This window comes from Drosophila sechellia, chromosome 2L, assembly GCF_004382195.2.
Source record: "Drosophila sechellia strain sech25 chromosome 2L, ASM438219v1, whole genome shotgun sequence".
NCBI lineage: Eukaryota > Metazoa > Arthropoda > Insecta > Diptera > Drosophilidae > Drosophila > Drosophila sechellia.
In genome coordinates, this window is record NC_045949.1 from 9592971 (window position 1) to 9613824 (window position 20854).

The 20854-nt window shown below is 40.0% G+C and overlaps 1 protein-coding gene across 5 annotated transcripts in view; it reads right to left on the reverse strand.

Annotated features, from left to right (window-relative positions):
- The window catches only part of LOC6611860 (acetylcholine receptor subunit alpha-type acr-16), a 90958-nt gene that overhangs the window by 10384 nt on the left and 59720 nt on the right, over positions 1-20854 (reverse strand). Inside the window, exons 4-10 of one of the 5 annotated variants that reach the window (XM_032715798.1) lie at positions 20680-20819; positions 14525-14569; positions 11109-11218; positions 4675-4855; positions 3363-3438; positions 2799-2993; positions 1941-2027 (exon numbers count right to left, since the gene is read on the reverse strand). In XM_032715798.1, coding sequence (XP_032571689.1) covers positions 1941-2027; positions 2799-2993; positions 3363-3438; positions 4675-4855; positions 11109-11218; positions 14525-14569; positions 20680-20819 — 834 coding nt within the window. Of the gene's footprint in view, positions 1-1940; positions 2028-2798; positions 2994-3362; positions 3439-4674; positions 4856-11108; positions 11219-14524; positions 14570-20387; positions 20433-20679; positions 20820-20854 lie in introns of all 5 variants that reach the window. The other 4 variants (XM_032715805.1, XM_032715809.1, XM_032715807.1 and 1 more) reach the window with 4 other exon arrangements.

Here is a 20854-nt window from a genome sequence, read left to right on the forward strand (position 1 = left end):
GGCTTTGATTCGTGTGCCCAGTGATTCGGGTTCTCTGGCCTAACTAGCTTAGCTATTCCTCTCTACCAAGCCAAGTATCAAAGTCTCGCTTCAACCGCCATACAAACCTCTACGATATCTGTCTAAACACTAACTTGTACACGGTTAACGCATTACGGAATTAGGGTATCAACTCTACGTGGCAGCATTCAGAGTTCTCTGGTGGTGGGTATTGCAATTGAATTTAAATTTGGGGCCAGAAGGCCGTTGGGATTGCGGAGGACTGACAGCAGCAACAGTGCCGGACATAAGTGTAAGTGCAACTGCGGCTGCCTGCCCTCGAGCCGAATCACACTGCAATCCTTCCACCACTTACACTCTTGTTTCATTTATGGTTTGTTGATGTTTTTGTCTGACCGGACCAAGAAAAATACCAAACAAAAAAATGGGAAACTGGTTAACTCAGCTGTTGGACTTTTTTGGTTGGTTTTCGTTTCTGGTTTGCTGTTTCCTTTTGGCTTTGGTTTTCCTTCAGCTATTTGTATATATATATTTTTTTAGAACTTTTTTTTGGTAGCGAAAAAAGGTGGTTCGTTGGATTTTTTAGAGTTTCTCATTTTAGATATTTGTGTATATATACATTTGTGGCTAGATTTAAAATACATTTACTTTAATTGCATTTCTGTCTACGTTTTTGATGCGGTTTTTGAAATGCTGCTATGCTTTCAGAGTAAGGATGATTTGGGCGGGAAAGTGTGGTAGGAGTACTCGTCCCAGCGTGATGATGAGGCGAGGTCACACTAAAGACAAGCTTATTTACAGGATGATCGGGGTATACTCGTTTTAACATTGGGTTGGGGTTGGCAGGCTAAGAACTGAAGAGACCAACGAAACGATACGATCGAAACAAAGGGATCAGCTAAAGGCACACGTAGATAAGCAAACGAATCCAACAAACAATCGAACAAACAAAGCAACAACAAAACGACAATAATAACTTAGGAACCGATTATATAGGACGGTTTTCGTTCCTTATTTGTTTTTATTTTTTTGGGCAAACACAGCAAAATCGAACCGAAAAACTCTCTTAATTGTATTTGTACTTGTAGCTGGGCTGTTGTTGTGGCAGTAGTTGTGATTGTGGCTTTTGATTGGAGTGGTGATGGGTGTTTGTCGTGTGTTCGTATACCAATTATGTCAGCGGAGGGTGACCCCGATTAACCAGATGGGTATTGAATAGTTATCAAAAAGTATATGGCAAAAGACTTTACAAGACCATGAGCTAAGGTTAGTAGGAGAAGCGAGAGAAAAGCTTATGAAAGACGGAAAGAAAGTGTTCCTCGGGCTCGACTTGAGTACTTTACATGGCACACGGTACTTGGTTACTTGGAAGGGTTCTGAGTTCTGTGGTGGTTGTTGAGTGTTGGCAGTGGTTTCAGTGGTGTTCGGGGCTAACATATATAGTTCGTGTGGCTAGTCTATCCAACATCCAGTGGCTCGGTGGTGGCACTCGAGGTGTGAGTCCAGAGATTACAGAAAGATTAGGACAGATCTATGGCAAACATACGGAGAGTTAGGAGTTATTGATCATTCCTCATTCGTGTGGAGGTGTTCCGGATATCCGGAGTGTGGGTTTCCGGGCTTTCGGGAGAGTGTGTGTGGGTGTGAGACAGAAAACAGTTACAGTTACAGAAGTGTTGAGAGCTAAGTTAATTGGTATTGGTATATCGTATTCGTTTCTGATCGGTATCATTTGTTAGTATTCGTGAGAGGTTTTTGGTTTTAGTTTTAGTTTCTTTTTCGTTTCTCAGTTCATTGCACTACTGTAGCAAAACTAATGATTAACTAAAAACAGCATTAGCACAGCACGACTTTCTGCTCGCCACTGGTAGTAGTGGTCGATAGTCCGACCGATCGGTCCGTACTTTAAGCTATAGCGTTTTAATATCGTGTGTGTGTACCTATAAGAGGAACAGCATCCGACGTTGTCGGCATGGACTCGGCGACAAGGTTTAGAAATACTGTTAATGATAGTAGTATAGTTACGCCTGCAACAAGAGATACAATAAATATAAAACGCAATTTAAATCAAAGTCGAACGCAAAACACATCGGAAAACTGAAAGATCAAGTTTACGGAATAAGTTTTATCATTAGTAAGTATTTATCGAAAAATTAGAAGTACTGTTATACATTTTACTCATCGGCATTAGGTTTAAGTTTAACTCCTTTATCGGGATGGGTGGTTCATGGAGTTTATAGAGGTGGTATTTATTTAATCTTTGCACGGGACAGCAGGGACTTTTAGTTCATTTTAAAAGCAGAAAAAAAGTGTTTCCCTTTTATACCTTTTTGAAAATACCATATAATATTGGCGGTGGATTTTGGTTCTATAAAGTTTCGAAAAGGAAACACTTGTTGATTTTTAAGAGTATTTATACTTTAGTTAAAAACTGAACAGAGAACATGCATAGACTGACTATCGTTAGAAGCAGCGTGGAATACGTAGATTTTAAAAGGGGTTTAGGGGTTTATCTTTATTTGATAATTAAATCCAGCTTAGCCTCATTTCGCTACCCTTGCTGCTTGACCTCTAGATAACTCGATATAACTCGACCTGCCGGATAACCTAACTTTGTAACTAACTCATACATCTATGCATATGGGGATTCGAACTGGTAATTTCGGAATAGGATAATCACCGCTGAAAAACTCACAAAATGCATTTAGAAAGTTGAATAATACAATTCAGATCGATTGGTACATATGTTCTAAGGTGGTTCTGTGTTTGGACTAACGCGACTCGGTTGGCATACTCACCCAGCGTCAGTTTCTCGCCCGAATCCGGCGGCAATGTGAAGCCCAGTAGGGCCATCGATGAGATTAGCACACATGGCACGATTAAATTGAAAAAATAATATAATGTACGGCGACGAATTTGTATAGTAAAGGTGATATCGACATATGGTTCTGGGCAGCAGGCGTAGACTATCGTATTCTTCTTTCCCGGCATGGCTGAACGATAAAATTGGATTAGTGAGCTTCGGGCAAGGATATCGTGGATCGAGACAAAGACACGAACATGGATACACATACAGACACAAGGACACAGGTATGTACAACAGATTTTTACAGATTAGACTTCCGATCGAGATCGCAAAGATATGTACACATACACTTAATCGTAAAACTAGTTCGAAGAAATCAGGAGCTAAGCAAATCATAATGGTCTATGAAGCAATTTTTCGGCAAGCAATGTGTGAAATAAAAAGGTTTTGCGGTTTCTTTTGCAATTGCGATTACGCTGATAAGACATTTACAAATGACAACGATCAAACGAAATAACAGTTAGAGAAATAAGCGTAATGAGGTTTGTTTACTAACCAAGCAAGTACCACTCGCCATTTGTTATGAAATCGGAAAGATCCCCTCCATCTTCGGAATTCAAAACCAAATCCAACTGATTTTCAAACAATATTTTGTATTGTTTTTTCATGGGTATTCACAGGGAATGGAAATCAATTTGCAATTAGCAAATTAATTTTTACATTTTTTGTTTTGTTTTTTTTGGAGGTTGGTCATTGAGTTTTGAGTTTGAGTTTTGTATTTTTTTTAATTGGAGAAAGAGAACATTTAAGAGTTTAGTTTGTTGTTGAATTTTGTTAAGAGTTTTTACAATAAGCCACATTGAAACAACATTTATGTACAGATATAGCATGTGTTCGAGGTGTACGAAAGAGAGAGAGAGAGATAGAGAGAGCGAGCAAAATATAGAATTTTTATTCTTTTCATTTGTTTTGAGATTAGTTTGTAAATTCTTGTGGGTGCAAAATACGTGGGAAATAAAAGCGCTGTAAATCAAAGACGTTCTCAAAACATCCTTTACTTTTGGTATAAATATATATTTTTCTTTGTTGACTTTCATTAAGAGTCTTTACGTCGTCCAAAATTTCGCCTGTTGCTGATTAATTTGGGCGTGGTTTTTGCCTGCTACCATGCAAAATAGTTGAAACTTCAGAAGTTCTCTGCGGTGAAAGAATCTACCGTTTCCACACATGATTCCATTTTGGAAGACTTTCTTTAATAACTCAACCTGATCTTATCAACACTGAATAAAGCTGACCAGTGTTGAGAGCGGTTGCTTTTTAAGCTAAGCTTATTGTCGGTGTGTGGGCATAAAATATTCAAACATCTGAGTTAAATATTTCAGCCGACACACAGGACCTCGTACAGTTCAGTGTTGTTAATAACACTGCGATCTTTTGGTTTTGTAATTCGCAAAAACGCAAAGAATTGTTCGACATGAGATAAACTAGAAGAAAGTTTGGGTGGATAGAGATAGACGGTGAGAGAAATAGATAGAAGTTTGGAAAAGCATATAAACGAAATTACAAATCCGTCCTAACCCTACATATTAAATCATCCTACGCTCTTTATATTTTGTTATTGCTTTGGCTACAGTCAACTCTCGGCATGTTGGACTTCCCTCGCGCTTCCTCGTGCGTGAGTCTCGTGATTGGCAAAAGCGTGATCGTGCTCGAGTTGGAATGTGTTGAAGTTCGGGTGTTTGTGTGTTCGTGTGGATTATGTGATGTGTTGCCTAGTGTAGCCAGCGTTCACTGTACTATTGGAGCTAGTTGCTGTTAGTTACTGTTTGCTGTTTTTTTGCTGTGTATTTTGTCGTTTGCCACTTTACCTGATTTCCATCGTAAGTCCAACTACCGAATTTCATTTCGCAATGTTGGTCATCAAATGGGAACCACGTGATGTCTATCTTGCATGTGCTCTTGAAGATACCAGGGGGCACGTACAGACAACTGCCGTTATGTTTGACCACAATGTTGGTGTGATACGTGCCATCGAATCCCTCATCCGCGCTAGATTATTGTACAATTTGTTTTAATGGATTATTGTCTCGATCGATTGCTTTGTTATTCGCTTATCAAATTAATAATCAGTTTGATTCATCGGTTATCCCATTGTATTGTTATTATTTAGTGACTTTTTGATCGATTTTTGGTTTGGTTATATGTGACTTGCGCTTTAGTTTGTCATTCTCTTGTTTCATAACTACTAAAAATGTTTTTTGTTTTCTGTGGACTATGCTCCAGATAACTAGAGCTGGGATTTTTCGGGGAATATATATATACTATTCTGGGAATTCTTGGGGGATTTTGTGGGTGGGCTGTTGTTCTGGTTGTGTGGTGGTCTTAAAGTCTATGTGTTCTCAGACTTACATACATATGTTACTTAAAGCTAATCGGGCTCACTTTGGTCTGTTTCGTGGGGTGTTTACTGTAATGGATCACAAACAGCGCTTGTCGACCCCAACGGAATTTCTATTGCCACATAACACTTGAAGCTGGACCGGAAAATGGCAAAGGCAATCTGCGGCTGGCCGGATACAAATATCTTTCTAGCTTTGTGCGTATCTTTGTATCTCTGTAGCCACTATCCAGTATCCAGTCAGTAGCAATATGCGCATATGCAAATGAACCTGAGCAGATACTCCAAAAATGTGGGCAAAGCATGCTATAGATATAAACCCATCAGTGAATATATACTATATATATGTATTTATATATTTGCGTGCATTATGTATGAGTATCTCTTGACTTTGCTGCTGCCCTCGAAAGCTGCAATAAAATGCAATTACTGCTCTGATTTCGACTGGAGTGCCGAGAATGTTGCGTAAACATTTTGTGGACAATTTTGTTTTGCATTTTTCGGCCACCGCAAAGAGGCAATGACATGGGGCCCATGATGGCCCAATGTTGGGATGGATTATGCTGTATGATGTGGGTGGTTACTCTGAGGGCGTGTTGGGGTGTGTTTCCCGTAGTAACGAGGCTTACATGCAACTGCTGTGGCATTTAGGGAGTATTTGTGCGCTGATTAGCGGCAGGTCAAGCTGAAAACCGAAACGCATATGTGGCCCACTTGGGCTTAAGAGATTGCGGCTTGGGTGACGCTTAACCCAAACCGAGAATGTATATGTGAGTCACACCTAATTGATATGACAACCAGGTGTGAGCATTCCGACCAAGCAAACTTGTTAGTTGCGAAGGTGCTGCAGCACATTTAAATTTTCACACCTAATTGGCACGTCAATCCTTTTCGGATATCGCAACCTTCATCACTTTGCCGCATTTAAAAACATTTTAATTTCAAAAGTGAAAGATTCGCCTGCTTTTTTTCGTTCTCCTTCGCTTTCTGGGTCTTATTAATATTGACGTGGCTTCCGACTCGGATTCGGCTTTGGGCCACGGATCACTGTCAGTTTTCAGTTTTCGGTTTTTCTTTTTGGGCTGCGGCGACTTGTGATGCTTTGCAAAATATACAGATAATGTTGCAATTAGAGTGAAAGCTTCTGGCATCGGTGGTTAAAGGTACAGCATCTCAATTAATCAGCCGTGAAAGGAATCTCAATCCGCGACCGAAATCAGCGTAAGCAGAAAGCAGGAGATGTAGTCGATTGATTCGCCCCAATAATGAGGCAGAACCAATCCTCGCCAGCAGCTTGGGAACTTTTTGTGTATCCATATCCGTGTCTGTGAATGCCTGGCTATTGATCTAAATGATGGCCGCACATTAGCAGCGCTGGCGACGCATACAAATTAGGTCCAAATGTTAGTCGAGTTTGGGGGGGAGGAATTAATAAATTAAACGAAGTGAAGGTCTGTCGGAGCCCATTTGGCAGAAATCCTTTGCAAACTGCCTGGGCAATGGGGGCGGGGCTTCTATCGCTTGCCGGGACACAAATCCTGGACGAAGTCCTGGCAAGTTCATTAGCAAACAAAGTTGACAGCCGCTTCCATGGCCGCTCGGCTCCATCTACTGATTTCCCCTGACTATCCCCCCAGCCAGCAGTCAGCTAATCAATATGATTTTTATTTCCAGCCTCGTCCTTTGTCTTGGCCTCTGGTCCTGCCAACGATTCGATGCCCTTTTTTTCCGGCGAAATCAACGCCGGATGCTGCGTGCCATGGAAATTAAACCTGCAGCTGGGCGTACGTGTTCTGATTCATTGTTTCCCGACGGGCTCTTTTTTGTTTCGCCGGCTCTCGGGTGACATGTAAATTCCATTTCGCAGCCGGGGAATAACACGCCCCGTGCGTCAATCAAGCGTAAACCGTGTGTGGGTGTGTGTGTGTGTGACCGCCGGACCCACCTGCTCCGCCATTAGGTTAAATAAGCTGGGTGCTGCAGTGGCAAATATAAATTGCAATTAGTTCTGCAAATGCCACGAGCTGACACTCCGCCAGGTGCATTTATATCCGGCCCAAAGTCTCCGCAGCAGTTTGTCTTCATTTGAGCCAAGTTTGGAGCCGGACTAAATGCGTGTATGGGTCCGCTTTTTGCGGCTTTCAGTTCGCAGCTCTCAGTTTTTGTGCTTTCGGGGCTTGTGGCATTTAAGTTGTTTTTAGTCACACGGGGATGTGGCAACAAATTTTGACGTTTAAGTTATGGCTTAAAATGTTTAAGCCCTCCCGGGTGGACACGGATTTGTGTGGCTCTCTCTATGATTTTTTTTTCCGCCTTGTGCACCAAAAAAGGATTCACTGCAATAGCAGTTCAGTTTGCCCAACGCAGCTAGGAAAACCTGACCAAAAAAAAAAATATGCAAATATCATAATGAAGTATTTTAGCTTACGAGAACGGGCAGATGGAAACCGTTTTTTGTCTCGGCCTGAATGCATTTCGTATATGGGATATCTGGCAGATAATTCCGTGGGTAAGGAAAAACGCTGAATGCGACATAAATCTAGAGAAATAGAGTTATACCCTCGCAGTCATTTGTCCCAGGACAAAGTAGCACCGCAATCATCATCTGCAGCCACAGCTGCTACTTCATTAGGTGTCCCCGAAGTTGTGGTCTGAAAATGTATGAGGTTTCTGGCGGGGATCGGGTGCAGGCATTCGGTTTGGGGCTTACACTGGTACTTAGGCTAACTTACGCAGACTTAATGGGTATGCCATATGATTCCTCGACGCCTGTCTGTTAACACATCGATGCACACGCACACACACAGACGGCAAAAGATATAGGTATATATTTGGTTATAAATAGGTGGGTTATATAGGTGGGTGGGTAGTTAGACGATTAAACACAGATATAAAGTTATGGGTAAGTATACAGCAATAGCTGGGGTGGGTATATAGAGATGATTATAATTGGACATCGAACAAGAACCGAGAAACATGAGCTTATTATCATTTATTGTTGTTTAGGAACATACACAAGTGAACAAATAGCTAAGGTGAACGATATATAGCACACCGATAACAATTGATTACTTTGGTGATTGCAGTACGCACACACACATACACACTCGCACACCGCCACAGCAGAGCACACACACACACACAGACTCGCTGAAGCGGACATTTTAAAAGCCAACCGAATGGGAAATGGAAAATGGGAAATGGAAAATGGCGAAATGAGAAATGAAGGGGCAATTATTCAAGGCACTTCAATGAGTGATGCGGGCATCTAACACTCGTTAGGAGACCAAAAACATTTGTAATTTGAACTCCCATCGCAATTGTTCTTGAAATGTTTTTGCACCGGCGTACGGGGCGTATGATGAATGCATGACTGTGAACATAGTAACCGGACTAGTGGAAATCCACCGATGTTTTGCTTAAATTGGCACGCACACATTCACACTTCTAGACTAACTAGTTGGACATATAGACTAACATTTAGTGAAAGCGATTGCAAATTAATTTATTAGATTGGATTTCTTTTAGGTATTTGCTTTAAGGATTATAAAATACACAAATGCACCTTCAAAAATATTTCACTTTCTAAAAATGTGTAAAAACAATTATCGATAAAAGCCTTGAACTTATTTAAGCTTCTTAAAAATTTTATTTCATTGGAACGAAAAAGTTTCAGACAAGTGTTTTTTAATCCAAGAAGAATGTATTCAATTTGAAGTTCTCTCAATAAATTTTGATATTTAAATTTTATTTATATACGGATTAAATGCTTTCAAATGTGCAATATAATTTATTATACTGGAAGGTGCATCGTAATCTCGGTCATCCGAGAGTTTTTAGTTTATAATAATGTTTTCTTGATATGCCATGATTTTTGTTAGTTTGAAATGCTGAGATGACACGATCGATATATATATATATATTGTGGTGCTACGGTTTAATATTAACTTGATTGGTTTGCTTAGCTAGCCTAGCTAAGTTTTCGAGTTAGGAGCATATAATTAGCTTTAGCTTATATGTAGATTAATATGGGATGGACTCTCTATTTAGATACTTTTAACATTTCATTTAATCGTGTTTGTTGTGAAGTCTTTTGTGTATGTGTGTGTGTGTATGGAATGTGGGTGGGTTAGTTGGTGTTGGGTGGTGGCAACTGGTGTCCAGACAAAGTGAAGGTTCTCTTTGCCACCTGGCTGGATCGCAGCTGTTTTAGTTGTGGGATGAGGTGGGGATATTTTTTGCATTTGGTTTTATTTTTATGCGGCTTTATTTAGTCTTTTGTTTAGTAAGAGGGATTTGATTTCTCATGCACAATACTTGAAAATCTATTTTGCCTTTTTTGTGATGGTCTGGATGGTTTCTGGTTTTGTTTTTTGCAAGCTACGTATGAGTATGACAAAAAACATTTTCTTCCATTTTCGTTTTTAATTAATGCTTTACAGTATTTGTAGTCGGCCAAATAAATTCAAGTACTGAACGTCTAACCAGAAATATTACACCAGCATATTGTTGAACAATCTCTGAGGTGGTTATTGTCTTTCGGAAATGGAGCGAGAGGACTTTGACTTGAGCTCGAGTTAAGGTGGATTCTACGCAAAGGTGTGAGTCCTTGACTGGAAAGCAGACCACAGACCGCTGTCCTCGATACCTCGAGGAATTTGAACCGGGCTGTTTCGAACAAAATACTTGCGCAATATTCTGGTTAAACAATGTTAAAGTTTAGGTTTAATTGTCTGGAGTTTAGTCTGGGCGATTATTTAGCTTGTTTTGCGGTTACTTCGCATTTGGTTTAGTTCGCTTTTATGGCTTGATATTTTGGTTTAGTTAATGCTGGATAATTCAGGCATTTCATGTGTTATACAACGTTCGGTTAGCATTACGAATCCAATTACAATGTGAAGCCCACATCAACGGCAAGCTGACAATGTACAGTCCCACTAGACAACCACTGCGTGTAAACTACTCTTATTGAAGTAAACAAATGGAAATTATTCTGTTTTTCTTTTTTTTTCCTTATTTTTTGGTTAAGTCACTTTTCGAAACGTAAACATTGAAAGCAAATCATAAGTGGATAACATCGAAACACAAATATCGTAATTATACGGGTGGGAAAAGTCGATTTAGCCACCGAATCAAAAACACAATTTCATGTTTGATTTGCGGCTTACTTCGATTTTCGTATTTGTTTCTTTTTTTTATACTGTTCTATTACTGTTTACATATATATAGACACACAAACAATAGCGAGTGGGTTATAATGCGATAATAATAATAGTTATATAAATATGAATATGGACATGGGGTCATACATAACTAAAGTGTATGCAAACGTATTAAATATGCTGGGGATTATGGTTTTCAATTAGAAAACCAACTCAAATCGAACCATACAAACAATATTATAAACTAAGAGGCAACAAAAACTTCGCTGGCTTTGTTGAAAGTACAGTCCTCAGATGGAGTTTTGTATCTCTATCTGGAAACCTATTCAACAGATCCTTCAAGTTACCAAAACTCTAATGGTAAGCTAGTAATCTATTTAAATTCAACTAAAGTGCAACTACGTAATACGTATTTACTAAGTTTAACTATAGCTATAATTGAACGCAAAACGAAATGATAACAAAATGTCTTTGGGGACTTCATCTCCGATGGTTGTGGGTTTTTACTTTGGTCAGCCTAACTTACCATTGTTTGAGTATTTCAGTGATTGGATTATAAGTATTGGGTCTATACGATCCTATGCCTAGACTTAAGATAGCTCTATGTAGCTGATTATGTATTGCGCAAACACTTTTATACTGATTCTCAGATTAGTTTCATTGGTTCATCTTGGGCTGCGATAGCCTTTCTATTCGGTTACGGGTACATCGAGTCCGGCCGGAGTGGACACAGATCACTTACCTGTTGTACATGAGCACGTCGGGCTTCCACAGCTTGTTGGGCGTGATTCGCAGATCCTTGACCCCGCCGTATTCCGTTTCATTCCAGCGGAGATTGTAGTCGTTCCACTCCTGCGTTGACAGTTTTTTATTAGTTTTAATATAGATTGCTTGGGGGTCTCAAGTGGTTTTAATATACATATATGTATCGCTATCAAATAAAACGACTAAAAATTCAAACAAAAATGCGACGTGATGTTTGGAAAAGAAAACGGATATCTTTGGCTATGTTCAGTTGGGCGGTATAGAATGAAAAGTAAGTTGGAGGAAAAGCAAGGACTCTGAAATGAAATCTACTCAACTGCTGAGCACATGCACATACGTACAAACATACACACATGCAACTACTACTACCATACTCACTAGGACTAGGACTAAGACTAAAAGATGGTCGACTCTGCTAACTGATTGGCAAGCTGTTGCTCTCGAAAGCATGCCAACGTACGCACACACTCGCACAGCGTCACGTACGCTCACACACAGGGGGTATTACACACACAGGCACACATAGTTGCTGCATTATACAACAATGTGCAACTTGACAACAATTTCTGGCTAAGTCAACCCCCATGCACTGCCACCCGTCGACGGAACCGCACATGAGACAAGTTTTATCAACGTTCCTCGTTTGCTCTTTTCTGATCCTGTTCATTGATGCACAGCGATAAAAAAGTGATAAAAAAAAGAAACTGAGAAACCTATGTCTGTGTTTTCTTGTGTTGAAAAGCTGAATATTTAGCTGAATATTTAGTAGAGTAATAATACAAGTTCTAACTAAAGGCACATGTTGCAGATACATAGAGTCTTAAAAATGTTATATTTTCTGTGTATTTTTCTGTCTGTATTCAAACAGTTGTTCAGTGCTTTGTGTCACTCTGCGGTTGCCTGCAACGCGATTCTGTCCCGCGTCCTGCGCCCCTTCCCCCTCCTCCTTCACCGCTCGCTACGTTTTGTGGCTTTCCTACAAGTGGTTCATGTTCGTGTCATAAAAGCGGCAAAGTTTCCCCTTTACTAAGTTTCGCCTTTGCCGTGGCTTGATGTTGGCCCTATTGCTGTTGTTGCCGCTGTTATGTTTATAATTTAACACATTTGTGGCATTTTTAGAGCAAGCAATTGTCCTCGACGACCCCTCGGACCGACGTCTCAGTGCGGGGAAAGGAGCAGGAAAAACAGAAGAGCAGAAAAGCAGCACAGCCCTTTTTAAATCACAAAATTTTAATTAAATGCCATGACTCCCCGAGTGCTGCATTAAATTGTAACAGTAGCTGCCTACGTATGTGCTATCTGCATCTGCTTTAAAACTGTTTCAACTTTATTGTGTGCGGTTTTTATGGCAGCTGTAAAAACAGATGCCTCGTTTCCAGGCATCCCATTCGCAGGTGGCAAGGATGTGCTCCGTGCTCCTAAAAACCATTCACCACTTTCTGCGCCGGCGGAAGGACACAGATTTTGATGCGCGAGTGAGGCAATTATTTTGCGAAATAGTTACCGCGAAGCTCACATTCAGTGATGCGTGGCTAAACGCTGGGGTCTAAATCCAATCCTCTTATGGAAAGTTTTAGTTTGAAATTAACTATTACCATTTGGTTGAAGTGTTGTAGCTATAGGGAGTTTATGACACTGTCATAAGTTAAGTTGGTAGAAAATTTAAGGTAATGAACATCTGTATTTTTAATGGAACTCCTTCATTGTTGCAACATTATCTTAGTTATTAGCTGTAGTTTTTAATTAATAGCTTGAGTATATCAAAATCCATTCCTAAATTGACATAAAATAATAAACCATATCTCTATCAAGCAATTTAAGCTTAGAATTCAGTGCTGCTCCGCCCACAAAAAGTTTATGATAGTCATCGATTTTGTTGGGCCATTTTCTGGTCGCGCTTTTGTTCCTGTTGGCCTTTGCGTTCATTTGCCGCTTTTAATTGCTATTTGACGGCATAATTGGGCCGTCGAGCAGAACAACAATCGGTTGACTGGCATTATCGACAGCTGGAAGGACTGGCATTTTGAATTCCAGCTGCTTGTCCGCGGTTGCGAGTGGCGAATTGACACACATTCGAACACACCACTCAAATGGCTAGTACCGACAGTTTATAAACGCCTCGATTCGACCATGCATCAATCATAAATACTGAAATATTGCCGATTGGCGAATGCACCAGGCGAGATGCGGCATTTCATGTGTATTTTGTGTTTGATTGCAATTGCGAAATTACTAAAATTTCTGGACGCCATGCCGGTGTGTATTCGGTCACTGCAAACGACTTCATGTGCTAAATAAATAATTTAATTAATTTTGTAAATTGACAGGAATTGACGAGTCTAACCGGAAATGAAAGGAAAAGTGCGAAAAAATAGCGGAAATACACCGCTCCATTTCCGCAGGCATATATCACCTTTTTACGCTCACACACACACGAGATAAGCACTCACACAAAGGTAAATGCAAGGCATGCAGGACGAACCAACACAGATACAGATAGGACTCATTACACGATGCGATCTCCTGGCATGCAAATGTGTGTGTGTGTGTGGTGGTTTGTGTATTTTTTTGTGCCGGGTTAGGTTCTGCTTAGAGTTATGTTTTTCTGGTCGATTCGGTTTATGTGTTTGATTTTTAGTTGCTCTTAGTAGAAAAGAAACAGAAGCCAACTCGCATTGAGTTCTAAATAAAAATGTCAAAAAAGAATTTATTCGCTGTAGAAAAAAAACTAGTTGCCTTTGTAGATCTCTAGTTAGAAAAGTTATAAATTCAAAGAGAATAAAAGGAAATGTCGGAAATCAAGGTATCTTTTTTTTTTTTAATATATTTAGCTGTGTCTGTGAGTATGTGGGTTTGTATTTAAATAAGCGATTTATTACAGTATTTAAGCTTGTATTTAATGGTACTTATTTAAGTGATGATATTTAAATAATTTAACGCACACACGAACTAAGCCAACGCAATCTCAAAGAGAGATAGAGGGAGAAAAGAGATAGAGAATCGGAAAAAATAGTCCTTAGATTAAGCGTTTTTTACAACAGAGCTTTGGGGAGCAGGATTTCAGATGAATCTTTCAACGAGGAACAAAAACTCGATTAACTCTTAGGACCGTGTGTGCTTAAATTATAATCAGAACGGACTCTATCTGGCCCGAATCCAGCGTACAGTACTACCAACTAGAAGGATACGCATTCGGCAGATTGAATATGAATATATAAAATATATATACTTTCTGCTGGACGGAGACAGAAAGAGTCCTTGATGTTCGGTTTATGGTTAAGTAGGTTTAAAGCGAATACACATTATTTAAAATACGATTTAGGCTATAAGTAAGTATTTAAATTGGGGGTTTAGGTTTATGATTTATGATGGCGAGTTTTAGTTGAGACTTACCAACGAAAGCCAAAGATTCGTTATGAGAAGCTGATTCTTCTCGTCCTACAAACGCATTTGGAACGAATTTTGGTTGTTTTGTTGTTAACGCCAAAAAACAAAAGTGAATCAAATCAAGTTCAACGCAAGACAAAACAACAATAGTAAGTAAGACGCAAGGAAAGCCAAAAAGTTAATTTAAGTCAAAAGTTTAAAAAGAGCAGAGCATGGTAAAAGAAAGTTTTGGTTTATACATTTGTTTTATGAGTTTTATAAGGAGGTTTGTTCTTTCTTTTTGAGCTTTTTTCTACTTTTTCTTTTATTTATAGCATCTTTTTTTATGACGTTTATGAATACAATTTTTTTTTGATGTTTTTTAGTTTAATCTCCACTAGCTCTGCACGCGATGAAGTGTGACTTTAATCTGCTTTAGTTTCCGTAAATTAGACTTGGTTCTTGAGTTTTAATCGGAGCACATTCATCGCTCTCCTTGGTGCTGTTGCAGTTTACTCGCCTCAATCTCCCATCATCACTCAATTTGCAACGAAACGTACCGAATAAGCCAAATGGAATGCTATCAAAAACTTTGTTGGCCCAGAGCAGCTTTGAGCCGTTCGCCTTGAAGCCTAATCTCAATCTCAATCCGAATCCGAATCTCTGCCCCGTACAAATGTAATCTGCTGGTCGGTCGGCCTTCAGATCCTTTGTTCATTGCGCCAATTTACATTGGAATCCCGCCTCAATTGGGTGGAATATGTATGTGTATACTTATACATTTCCATTCAACTGCTCCGCCATTCGGGCGGCAGTGTGGGTTGGCAATAAAAACTTTGAACTAGGTATCAAAACCCATTTATCTTTATACAAAATTTTAATTAAAGATATTTCATGCTGGCGCATTGTCAGTCACTCGACCGCCAACTATCCAAACAGTCTAGTCCAATCCCAGCGGATGAGAATGGCGCGATGGATTCAAGGCTTCCTTTCTACCGATGCCGTTTGAAATGCAGATGAACAGCTCAACGAATCCGGCAGATCTGCATGTGAAAGCCCTCTCTAAGGTGACTGTCATTAATAACTTGCTGGGTTAAACAACAAAAATGGTTACAACCCACAGCCGCAAAATGCAAAAAAAAAAACCAAAAAAAAAAATGGAGAAAACAACACCCAAAAAAAGGTGGAAAACCCAAAAAAAGGACGCGGGTGAATTTGGTAGCAGCTGCAGTAACGACTTGGGCCATTAAAAAATACAGCAGTTTGGTGATGGAAGGGGAAACTTAATGATATGCAGGAAGGTGGGCACAGCCGCATCCTTGGACATGAGTTTGCTCTGGTGACCTGGATGATTTCTGAATCGCGAAAGAGCTCCCCCACTCGGTTGGCGTTTTCGTTTAAGCCAATATGCAGGCACTTCCTCTTCACGTCAAATGCCACAACAACACCAAGGCAACATTTGAATATGTGAGCATGGTATGGATATGGATATGGGTATGGGTATGGGTATGAGTTGAATTTGTGCCGTTGACACCTTATAAAAATGGCGGTTTTGTGCAAATTTCATGTTTATGACAACCGGGATGCGAGGATGCGAGGAGTCGAGGGGGCGAGAATGTCGGGATGTGAGCCCCTGACATTGACGCATACTAATGACACTTTGGTGGCAAACTTAAAGCCCCATTTGCAGCAGACTCCACATCTGCATTAAGCATTAAGCGTTCGCTTTCCCTAGACACAGATACTCCAGCATTTATGTACGTGGCTGCATAAGCTTATAGATTTATTTTGCATTAACGTGCCAAATTGTTTTTAAATGAGTTTCTAATGAGCCAACAATTGCCGTTGTCGTCTGTAGTAGCAACAAACCAGATTTCAGATTTTCAGACTCTGGCAACGGGTACTCGATTCGGGGATATATCCAGGATTCAGCCCAGGATCTCGCACTCCCGTGATGAATGAATGTTTTTGTGCAAACTTTGTTGCTGGCTTCACTGTTTGCCTTACAAATGGGTTATGCACATGAGCCAAAAACGAGAGTAGACTAACACCAAACGGTTGCTCAAGGACGAAGATTGTTGGCCTTGGCAGCACTCAAAGTGCTCAAGTGTGAGCGTGTGTGTGTGTGTGTTTTTCGAGGCGAGACAAATGAGTGGGTGATAAGTGAACGAGGCAGTTTGTACAACGCTGCCAAATGACTTTGTCGAACTCTGGCTGATACTCGCGGGCCACAATTTGGGCGAAAGTATGTTTATAATGGATTCCAGGCGTGCTTGCAAAGTATCAATGGATGACGCTAATAGATTCGACACCAGCTTAACTTTTCATCTTTGCCCTTTTGAGCCAAAGTCGTTGACTGCGACTCATAATGGCTAGATTACATCGAATATTTTGGAGTTCTGTTTAAGCGCATTCAAGGATTTAACTCTGTTACCTATCTTTAAATAAAGTATTTACACTGAAATTCCACAGCTAAACAATTTATTTAATGCATAAAAACTTGAACTCTATTGTCAAGCTAAAACAATTACCTAACAGTTTGAATGGCTTTTGTTGGTGTCTTAACGAGGCAAACTTTGAAATCCAATCGTTAACTTAATCTTCATTACTTTTTGCTAGCTATTAACTGAATGTTTCCTCTTCTGATAACAGATACTTTGGAAAAAAACGACGAACTTTCCAAACAGATTGCCAAATAATGTGCATTTGACTTCGATTTCTGGCTTTTGGCTTGAGCCACTCCCAGAACAACAGATTAAACACCATCAAAAGCTTGTTCGCTCCACACCCTCACAAATTTGCAGTGTTCTCCGCTAAAGTGGGTGGCCTTTGGCCATTTCCTTTTGACACATATTTCTAAAGCCCCAGTCATTTGGGGGGCTTTGTGGTGGCTGCAACCTGGCAAGTCATTAGACGAGAGGTTACATCCACTGAAAGTGCTGCTGTGGTGCTTTGGTGTTAGCCGAAAAATGCTAATGACTTTATTTTTCATAACTTGGATGCTGATGGTGGCCGTTGGCCCAGCCACAATGTGCATTTTAATGTCGTGCCCATGGAGCCTTCGACCTGACCTTTCGTCCTGTTCCTCCAGCTCAGTGGCATTCCGTTGCAACTGGCTGTCATGACGGGCCATCATCATCATTATCATCATCATCAGCTAGATGGCAATCAGCAGGATGAAAGGAGGAACGAGGACATGCTGAAGGAGTAACCTTTGGTTAGCCACGACTACGTGGTGACCTCAAGATGCTTGACGGCAATTGCAAAACTTTGCCAATTGTCACTTTTGGGCTGTATGTAATCCCCAACATCGGGGGGAATTTTCGAAGGACATTCATTATCGGTAGCTGAAATTTGAGTAATTGCGCAAACTGTGACCAGGAGCCGCTGAAAATGTCAGGGCTGGCGAATTCATAAATCTCCATTCGGATCGATTTATAATTTATGCCACTGAAAATCAAAGCGATGCGGTTTCAATTCGCTTTTATTTGATCCCTACCCCGCCCAATCCCATTCCATCCCATCAATCTGTCCGAATGGCGAGTGCATAAATCAAATTATATCATACATATTTAATCGTGTAAATTAAAATGCATTTGGTTTGCCAGCGCATAGATGTCCTGGCTTTAATTGTATAATTTATTCGTGAGGATGTGCGGAGGGTTGAGAGGGAAGGGGGCGGGGGGCGAGCAGATTAAAGTCATAACTTCATCGTTATCTTTTGGTTTTTAGTAGGTTTGGCTGTTTAGGTTGTTAGTTGTGTTGCGCAATATGCAGATACATTTATATGCCATTATATATATATATATATATTTATACGTATAGATATAGATACAAAGAATACACCGAGTTGGAATTTGCAGTTTATCTTTCACTTTTTAAATGCACTTCGTTTAAACAACATGCAAGACACGACTTTAGTTCTTGTTGCTTGTTTTTTGGTTTTTGTTTTTTATTTGTTTTTGGTTGCGTTTTAATTGCAGCTTTTGCCTTTTACTCAGATATGTATAATCAGAGAACGCTTTATGACATGTACCCAGCAAAAATATATGGTAAGTATATGTACGTATATCAAACATAATCCGTAAAAAACACATGTACACTAGCTCTCAATCACACACGCACACCCATACAAGCACAACGATGGCGACTGAAATGCAAGTAAAACATAATTGAAATCGGGCGGTGGATGGGCGGCTAACGGTAATAGTCTTGTAAATCATTTTGTCAATCGATTAATGCACTTAATGGAGCATACTAATTGGGGTCGAAGGTTACTTTCCACTGGAAGGGGTTACGCATATCCATGCCACATTTGTGATTTACCAAACGAGTGTTTCCCATTTAGTTGTTGGCTTAAAACTGACTTGCAAACTAGGCGTTTGCATCAATTAAATTGCATGGATTCGGATTCCCTTGGCACTCGACTGTGATTATCCATTCCCCCGAGAATTCTACTTTAATTGGGAATTATGGAGGGTTAGCAACGGCAACTGTGGCCAACGGACATAGAATTTCCCGACTAAGCACATTTGTTCACACGGCAAGCCGCACGTTTCCGTTGAATAATGGATAAAATGTTGTCATTTCACGTTTGCACAAACAGAGAACAACAGAATGTATGCAAAAAAGTTACAAAATAATTATAACAAAATCGAAAATCGAAAATGTATTAATATGTACGACAGCATGTAAATCACACAAAACCAAACACGACGAAATAAAAGCAACTAAACACGTGGCTGAGCAACAAAAACTGTTTTCATAAAAGGCAATTAATTGAAAACGCTGCGATGCAGCTTAAAGTTTGCGTTCGCATTTCATAAATGGAACGACAATTAGTTGGTTACAAAAGTTGTTAGGCGGAAAAAGCTGTGTTTTTTCGAAGGAAATTGAAAATTGGCGGGCAATCATAAATCTGCCTCTGGACATATGTATCTACATATATACATATACGTATGTATATGTCTCGAAGGTTGGAGTTGTGCTATTAATTTTTTTTGAAAAGGGTTTCCTGTCTGCAGCTCGTTGGATGGTTTTCGCTTTATGGTTCTGGCCAAAACGATTGCAATTCGAGTTTTCAGGTGAGATCGGGCACAAAGAAAAAAATGCCTGTCGCTTTACAAATATAAATTTTATTTATGTCCTCTTGGGTCGCTTGTTTTGATTTATTTGTTTATGTTTATGGTCTGCCCGGCCATTTCTGCCAATTTAGCAATGCCATTTCGGCCATCCCTTGTTCAGTAGAAGGCTATTTCCCCTCCATCACGTCCAATTCAAGTGAAATTTGTGTAAATCAGAAGTTTCGGATGCCATCGGATTAGCCAGAAGGACTAGGGCAGCTAATATAAAGTATTTTTTAATGGCTGGAAAATAAAGGATATCAAGCCAAGGAGGCTCTGCCACCAAATCGTCTTCAAAGCCTTTCCAGTTATTTTAAAACATTTTCGCTTTATAATTGGATTTTATTTGTGCTGTATTTTTAACGTTCGTTTAATTGAAACGTGTTTAAATGGTAAATAAAATGTCAAAAGGACAAACAAAAGTAAAAATGTTCAGGCTTTCACACTCACACATATACACGCACACACACACGCACACACAGACATATTGGGACAACACATATGCAAATATGTATTTATTTATTGATAAAGAAGCCCCTGTGGGGCAATAATTATTGAATGCCAAAAACAAATTCAGAGAAAACGAAATGAAAAAAAAAACTTGTGGTTTTGGTGGTGGAACAAGTTATATAAAAATGTGTCGCTTTTCGCCTGGCAAAACGGAAACCTCAAAAAGCAAACAAAAAACGCAAAATGTATGTCACAATCACAAAAGAATAGTTGTGATATTGTGTTGTCACAAAAAACGACGGGTACATGTCACTTACCAAATTTAACCACGCATTTGTGGTCAGAATCTGATTCTTTTCATCCTATAAGAGACGCAATCAATAATTGTTAATTCTTTGCCTGTCCACGTTACATAAGTCCTATGCATCGATTCGATTCAATTCATTTCAATCTGTTTTCAACAATTGTTTCGATTCGGATGCAGATCCGACAGCCATGGGCACACGTCTGATTACTCTCAGTTATTATTGCTTATTTTTTGATGCTTTTCGAAAATGTTAGCTGGACCAAAGGCCAAAGGGATTAGGTCCATCCCCGGCGACCACTTACCACGTCGATGATCTGCTGCAGCGTCAGTCCGAACTTGACCTCCAGGGGCTCCGATTCGTTGGCCACGGGTCGCTCCAGCGTGTTGTAGGTGGACAGCAGGTGGTTCAGCAGGCGCTTTTCATGAGGTCCTTGACAGCTTTCTGCAACGAGTGAAATGGGAAACAAAATGGGCGAA